Source organism: Phyllostomus hastatus, unplaced genomic scaffold (assembly GCF_019186645.2).
Source record: "Phyllostomus hastatus isolate PE091 unplaced genomic scaffold, TTU_PhHast_1.1 phas_contig_58, whole genome shotgun sequence".
Classification (NCBI taxonomy): Eukaryota; Metazoa; Chordata; class Mammalia; order Chiroptera; family Phyllostomidae; genus Phyllostomus; species Phyllostomus hastatus.
In genome coordinates this window covers 18,897,630-18,905,022 of record NW_025333916.1, presented here as the reverse complement: position 1 = coordinate 18,905,022, position 7,393 = coordinate 18,897,630, and the positions used below count along the sequence as shown (strand labels likewise).

The following is a 7,393-nucleotide window of genomic DNA, read 5'->3' as shown; positions in this document are numbered from 1 at the left end:
ATCTAAGTTAGCAGCCAAAAATATTTTCTTATGCAAAAGTAAATCTATAACACAATTGGAAAATCTACCTGGTTTGAAAATGGTTTTTCTTTCACTAAACCTGATTGCTTCTCTGTATAATACATAACACTCAAAATGTTTAAAGAAAACTCAGCATATAAACTTCAAGATTATAAGTAATTTCCCATTAAAAATGCAAAGACAAATGCTTTTCATATGCTAGTTTATTCATCTTATTATTCAGAGATAATTTCATGATGGCTGATTACAATACCAGGAAATTCATACAACAAAATTTTGCACAAACTTTGTTGTTTTGGCATTTAATTCTAAAAAGTATGCTATCCCACTCTTACATGCCAAGCTGAGAGGCCATTTAGACTATTTCTAGGCTAATTTTTGCTTACTGCAGGAAGGAGGGTGATTTCCCATAAATTTTAAAATTTCCAGTTCACGTCCATCATTGTTGAAAAAGAGAGGGAGGACAAGAAGGACAGAAAAAGCAGTAGGACAGAGAAAATGCCACATGGATTCAAGAGTTGAGATAACTGACAACAAAATGTATGTTCTTTGGTTAGCAAAGCGAAGAGGGAAAGGACTGCACACAGGATAGATGCACACTAGCATTCTAAAGCAGGAGACAAGAATGTCAAGAGTGTATTCTCCCCCCACTGCCAGATGGAAGGGCTATTATTATAAATGAAAGGCAGCAGTGGTGGATGCCAGGCACTTTTGTTGTGTGCCAGATTCTGAAGTCCAGATGTAAGCAGGTTACCCCTGGGACAGGACAGGCTTTAGCTCCCGCAGCAGAACAGAGCCAATCACAGTTTTCTCAGTGTTTATGATGAGCTGTGCCGTGGAGCCCTCCTTGAGTTCCACTGTGACTAGCATCAGTGACCCACTGTGCACAGTTTTAGCTGCAAACCTGTGAGAAAAAAAGAGAGAGAGACCTTTTATCATGAGGGGGAAAAAGGAGACGGCATACATTCAAATAGGTTTAAAACAACTCTTTTTTCTCAGTAATGTACTACAGGTTCCCTACTGCCAAAAACCCAAAGCCAAGCGTTCTTCTGAAAAACACAATGAACTGCCCAGCACCAAGCTCACCACAGCAAGTGACTTGAGTGCATCTGTAGAGCGGAACTGGAAAAGGAAGTCTATTTTACTCATTAGCTGAACAACAGACGCATGTGAATAATTCCCGATTTCTATAAATTGGGAATAACTTATTTTTTTGATAATTTAACATTTTACCATGCACAGGGTCACTTAAAATAAACCACCATATTTTTATTTTTAAACACGTTAAGAAAAGATACCTTTCTCAAAGAGCTTGAAATTTTAGCTCCTTATATCTGAAAATGATTACACAAAAGTTAGATAATTTAACATGCATTACAAAACTTTTAAGCTTTAATGAATTCTCGCATGTTGCAGTATTCAAATTCAATCTCTAATCTCGATAATATGTAACAAAAATCATGTGACAGCCAAGTGCAGTATTACACCCCCTTCCTCTGAAATTTTTTTTAAATGTTCAGAATGCTAGATACTTCTTTTTGCTTTAGAATAGAGGAAACTTGAGGTCTAAGGCTCTGTTACTAAATTCCAAGACATGAAGAACCTACTAATTACATGGAATTAAAAGCAAAACTAGCCTTTTAAGCACTGCAATGGACTGAAAAGCCGTTGGAGGCACAATGAACTTGTGTCAATCCTGCTAATTCATTCTGCACGCACAGTTGAGCCCCAGAGACCTGGCGGAAGAGGACGGGGTACTCCTAGGCCTCCATTTTCCACATGGTGCATGTTCCAGGCTTTTTGGGGGGAAGGGATTTGATTGCAGGGATGACTGGAGAAAAACAAAGTTGCTGCGCATGAGCTTTTGAAAACACTAACAAGTGTAGAGCAGGTCTGTGACCTGCTGTGACCCCACTTTGCAGGGCCAATCCCCTTTCCCCTTTCTGTGTGACACGTGTCTGAATCTGAGCCATCTGCCTCAATTTGCGCAACATCTTCAGTCACAATGGCACCCAGTTAGGCCTGACAACGGCTCACAATACATAAAAATGAAACTGCCGTGCTGTCAGCACGCTGAGGTCTATTCAAGAGCAAACCAACTGGTCAGTGTCTCATGTCTGACAATTAGCATGGGCCCTGCATGGAGCTGGAGGCGTCCTCAGGGATCTGTTTAATTACCATCAACATAAAAGAGGGAGTTTATCAGGAGACACTCAGAAAAACTTCACACCCGACTTAATTAAAATATTAGCCACTTAAGCAGGAAGCAGATTCTCTTTAAATGAAAATTTCTTTCTTGAGGTTTTTTTTTTTAAATGACATCAAGATCTCATTACACATTAGATTCTTTTTTTGAAAACTAACAAGCCATTTTTGGTAAAAAAAAAAAAGAATCACAAAAATTAGTTTCCCAATAATAATTAGAATACTGCATCAAAAGCAAAACAAAAATGCTAATTTTACTCAATTGAAAATATTATGAACACCTTTAAGTTGAGTTTTAAAGTGGTAGCTAATGGGTTGTTGATCAAATACATTAGAAACTTTGCCGGTTCTTTATTTGTGTTTTTGCTCTAAACACACTGAAACTTGTAAGGAATCAGAAAAAGCAGTTTTTCTACTGAGGGAAGCAATTGTAACTGTAGTTTAAGAACAGAAATCATACCAGTGTTTTAAAAGAGGTTTTATAAAGCTCTTAACATGCATATCCATCTGCTCTTCAGTCACCCACATGATACATTAGGAACAGGGCACCTCAGTTTCATCTTTGAGAGCATAGGAAGATCACAAGCCCCCAAACGACCCCTCTTTTCTATCACCCTTGGAGGTTTATGCATGTCTTTTGTCTAAGTGTTGGAGGTTGTATGCTTTGGGAGAATCCCATTTCTGTGCTTCTGTTAAACCTGCCACCAAATGATACTAGGTGGCTCCACTGTCCCACTCATTTACGCAACTTCCCCCACAGATTTGGTCGTCACCAAATATTTCAGCAGTGGCTCCCATTTCTGACAGGGTTGTAATTATGTAAACAATAGTCTTATTAGTCCCTTTATTTACTTAACACTCTGTGTCTCGGGACCATAGAGAAGGGGATTATGTCTGAAGCACTGTTTGAATTTCATGGTGACATAGCCTAAAGGCACATTTTATCTCCTTTCTATTACAAACTTAAAGTCAATATTAGAGTAATATAAGCTCAGGAGTCATAAATGTCAAATTTGATGTGAGTCTGATTACAAAGATTAGTATTTTGTACATGTTTCAGAGATCCTATTAACACAAAATTCTCAAAACTGTAAAGAAGAGGGCATGGAAGAAGTGATGTATTTGCTTACACCGCAGTGGAAACATGCTAAACGAATCATCCCAGCAATCAAATCTGTTAGCTGGCGTAAAAGCTACTGCCTTTCAACTAGATCTCCTTGTCCCAGTGGGCACAAATGGCGGGAGCGATGCTCTGAAGAAGGCCAGGAGATCAGATGTTCTCACACTCCTGCTGCCTAGTTCAAAGGATATATTTGATTGGAACACAGCATGATCACAACTGGTTTCTTTTGGTCCATGCAAAACAAAAAACACTCCCCCAAATTAAGCCAGTTAGTGACTAACAAACAGCTTGGCTTTTGGGTATAAGAAGCATTGATTATAAAGACATCTTGGGTCAAATACTTATAAACTACATTTAATGGCTGACATCAAAACCTTTGTACTTGGCCTCAAACTAAGATCACACAGTGACAAAATTGTTTTAGGAGGCATGTGAAGGTTTTGATCATAATGACAATAGCAGCCACGACTTATTAAGTGCTTTATGGGTACTACGTACTTCCTCACTTGTGTTATTTCATTTGATTCTATGAGGGAGACCACTTTACAGGTGAGGGAACTGAGGCCCACAGAGGTGGAGGGAATTGCTCAGGGACTCAAGGCTCCTGCATGTTCAAACAGGAGTTTTGAACCCAAGTATTCTAATTCTAGATCACAGAGATTCTCCTAATATATGCAAATATGCACTCTTAACATTTGTTTTTTACTAGTCAATAAATTAAAAAGAATCTGCTTCCTTATTTACCTAATATGAATATAATCTATTTATATTCCCAAAAACTTAAAAAGGAAGATTTTTCTTTTCAAAAATTGTGCACCAGACTTTGTAGTATTTTGTAATTCAAAGTACCTTGCATGATGCTTTGTCATAACATATTTTAAATTTCTGCCTTTAAAGGTTTAAAATATTTAAAAGTCTTCCACCAACCACTCCCTCAAAGGAGATGCCAGCAAGGAGAAATACAACACACCCTGAACAGAGCTGTGACATGGGGAGGGACCACTGGGAGACCAACCGACCTCAGACACCAGCAACACCACAAATAAGGACAAATACGTGGTTGACAGTTAAAGATGTATTGCCTATGTACGACGGGCTCCGTGGTTTTAAAAGAATACCATTTGGTATTTTTCATAATCCATTTTCATCCTACCACCAGGCATTTACTGTTTGTAATCACCAACTGAGAAGATAAAACTGTTTGGATATATCTGTATTTCATCTTATTAAATGTCTCTTTGTTTATTAGCTCTAGCAATTGGCATTTAATCTTTGAAGCTAAGAATTCTTGAGATTAAAGAAAAAGGCAAAATAAGCTGGCTGCCAAACCTAAATGAAAGTATGAGCCACTCTTCAAAAAAGTTAATTTATCTTAACTTGACAGAATTATGTAAACAACAGGTCAAATAACAACAAATTTGACAAATGTATTATCTACGAAAACATGCATTATTTCTTTGTGCACTTAAATCACACTTTTTTTTAGATTAGTGAGAAATTAGCTATGGATCACAAATGCTCTTTGTCAGGGGGGGGAAGAAATCCTACAACTCAGTTGTTGTAACTGGAATGTTAATAGGACAACATGATTTTAAAAATATCTGAGAGGCTGCATCAACCTCCAGGGTATTCACAAACAAAATTTTTTACACAGAATCCTATTTGCCACACTTAATGCAACAGCTCTGAGACATGCTTTTTCTTCTCTTGGATAGACTTCCTGGTTTCTGATTTTTCTATTCTGAGTTCAATTTTCTCATGTTTTCTGTTCTACTGGTTGCCAGAAGCTGTGACAATGGCCCACTCAGGCTAAAACTTTTTTTCCTCACTCTGTACATGAAGCCTTCAATTACTGCCTGCTGAAGCAGACAGAATCCTATTAGTAAGAAAGACGATCACAAGATGCAGTGCCCTGCCCTAGCTGTATAAAAATAATTAGTCCAAAGTTGACAAATGTGTAATGAAGTCCCACAATGATTATATGTAAGAAATACTAGTTTAAATAAGCCTCCTAACATCAAATACCTAAGCATGGTCATTTGGAGTACTATTTTCCAAAAAAAATTAAAATGATAAATCCTTATTACTTTGAGTTAATATAATAGAACATTTTAAACAGGCAGAGAATTTGTGAGCTGTAAAAAATTCCATTTTGTTGACTGTAAAATTATATTTTAAACTTAAGCCCATTACACTATTAAATTAATATTGAGAAAAAATTTACATGTAATTCAAGTTTAGAAAATTTATCCAAGGCAATATATTTTCCATTATTCTAAAAAAGTCTGCCAGCAGAACTGCATATTTTCCTTTAACATTCTGATAAGAGTTAAAACAAAAAATAATGTACCACCATAATTTAGAACCCTCTCTTTTCTATTCTCATGTTTAGAGATGGCATGAAAAATTATTTCCCACACTATCTGGTCAACGATGAATGCTCTTTCTTTGTACAGGAGAGCTACAAAATCAGAGTGTACTTTCTCAAAGGAGACATGAAACAATCCAGTTATTCCAGAGCACTTTTGGTTTGTCTGTTTGGTGGGAGTGGGGCAGGATGGGGTCTAATAACAGAAAATTAAATCATAAAACAAATAAATTCTTACCCCATTGTCTTTGATTCCTTTTAAAATTGTCAACCCAGAAGGAAAGTCATCAAGAATACCTTTCTCTCATTTTTATAAGAAAATAGTTTTGTATTCCTATTATAAAACTGTTGCATTGTAGAATATTACGTCAAATGGTGAAATTAAATAAAACTTGAAGAATTTTTTTAAAGCAAAAATCAGCCGCGCAGTTTGGTTATTTCTGAAATATCCAAATGTGCTTTCCGCGTAAAAATTAACAGAGGTCCACATTTGTTTTTCAATGAGATGCTGCTCAGAGCCTGCGGAGATCAAAGCAGGCGGACAAAAAAAGCAGTGCTGTCCTCTAGTGGACAGCCACCAACCTGAGAAGAAGCTGACTTCTAAATCGTTTCCACAAACCTTTAGTCCTGTTGGAGATCCCGAATTTGTCCTATTGTAGAAAAGACCGAAACCTCGTACCTTTATACTAACAACTGTTTATACAAAATTCTGTTTTAAGACAGATTATGTATGGTGACCACAAGTATCAGTGCTTATAAAAATTAGGGCACCAAGACAACAAATGTTATTGTTTTCCATGATGATCCTTCAAAATTACCCATTATTCAAATATTCCAGAGTTACCAGGGAAAAAGAAATAAAACTAAAAAACAAAGACAATAACCCAAAGGTTGATCAACCTAAGAACAGAAGAAGATGGAAATACCAAAGACCTCACCAGGAAGTGACCATGCCATTCATGTCTGTAACCCTAGCACTAATCAAATCTGTAACAATGATATTAAAAGAAATACTGGATGAAAAAAGAGAATAAAATAAAATCACTCAAAGCATAAAAGTAAACAGAAGAGGAAGAAATAATTACTAAAATAAGATAATACTATAGAAAGAACTTTAAAATTAAAAATATTAAGTTTAGTTTGATCTGATTTTACCTCAAGATAAAAATTTTAAAATAAACTACAGTGATATAAAGGATCTCAAGTTTAGTAAATGCTTCTATACAGGAAATGATGTTACTAAAAGAGTACACTAATGCAAGGAAAAAACAGTGGATGAAGGAGTTACACAATGTGGGTATTTTAGGATGGAAACTATAGTATATACACCAGTATTTCCCCTATTAGAAACCATTAAACATGTAGGGACTCACTGGATACAAACAAGGACTCACTGGATAAGTTTAAAGCCCAGAAATGAAACAAGTTGTTCTTTACTTGTACTTCAATTAAATACAAAATTTTTATTTTAAACCTGAAAAAAAAAAACAAAACAAAACCCAAAACTGTCTTTAAATGTGCTGATAAATTAAAAAGTTGAGTGCCAGGTTGCCATGGATACACTGTTTCAGTCATAGCACTAGCCTTCCTAATAGTTACAGAAGTAACAAGGGTAAAACATTTATTCTACTAAGACTGTAATTATTCCCAAATAGTGTATGTTCATAACTTGCAAA

The 7,393-nt window shown here is 36.1% G+C and overlaps 1 protein-coding gene across 1 annotated transcript in view; it reads right to left on the bottom strand.

Annotated features, from left to right (window-relative positions):
• Positions 1-206: 206 nt before the first annotated feature.
• Positions 207-7,393, bottom strand: part of AP3B1 (adaptor related protein complex 3 subunit beta 1) — a 242,378-nt gene continuing 235,191 nt past the window's right edge. Inside the window, exon 27 of the mRNA XM_045848192.1 lies at positions 207-925. Within this exon, the coding sequence (XP_045704148.1) occupies positions 772-925 (154 nt within the window). The 3' untranslated portion in view covers positions 207-771. The remainder of the gene's footprint in view (positions 926-7,393) is intronic.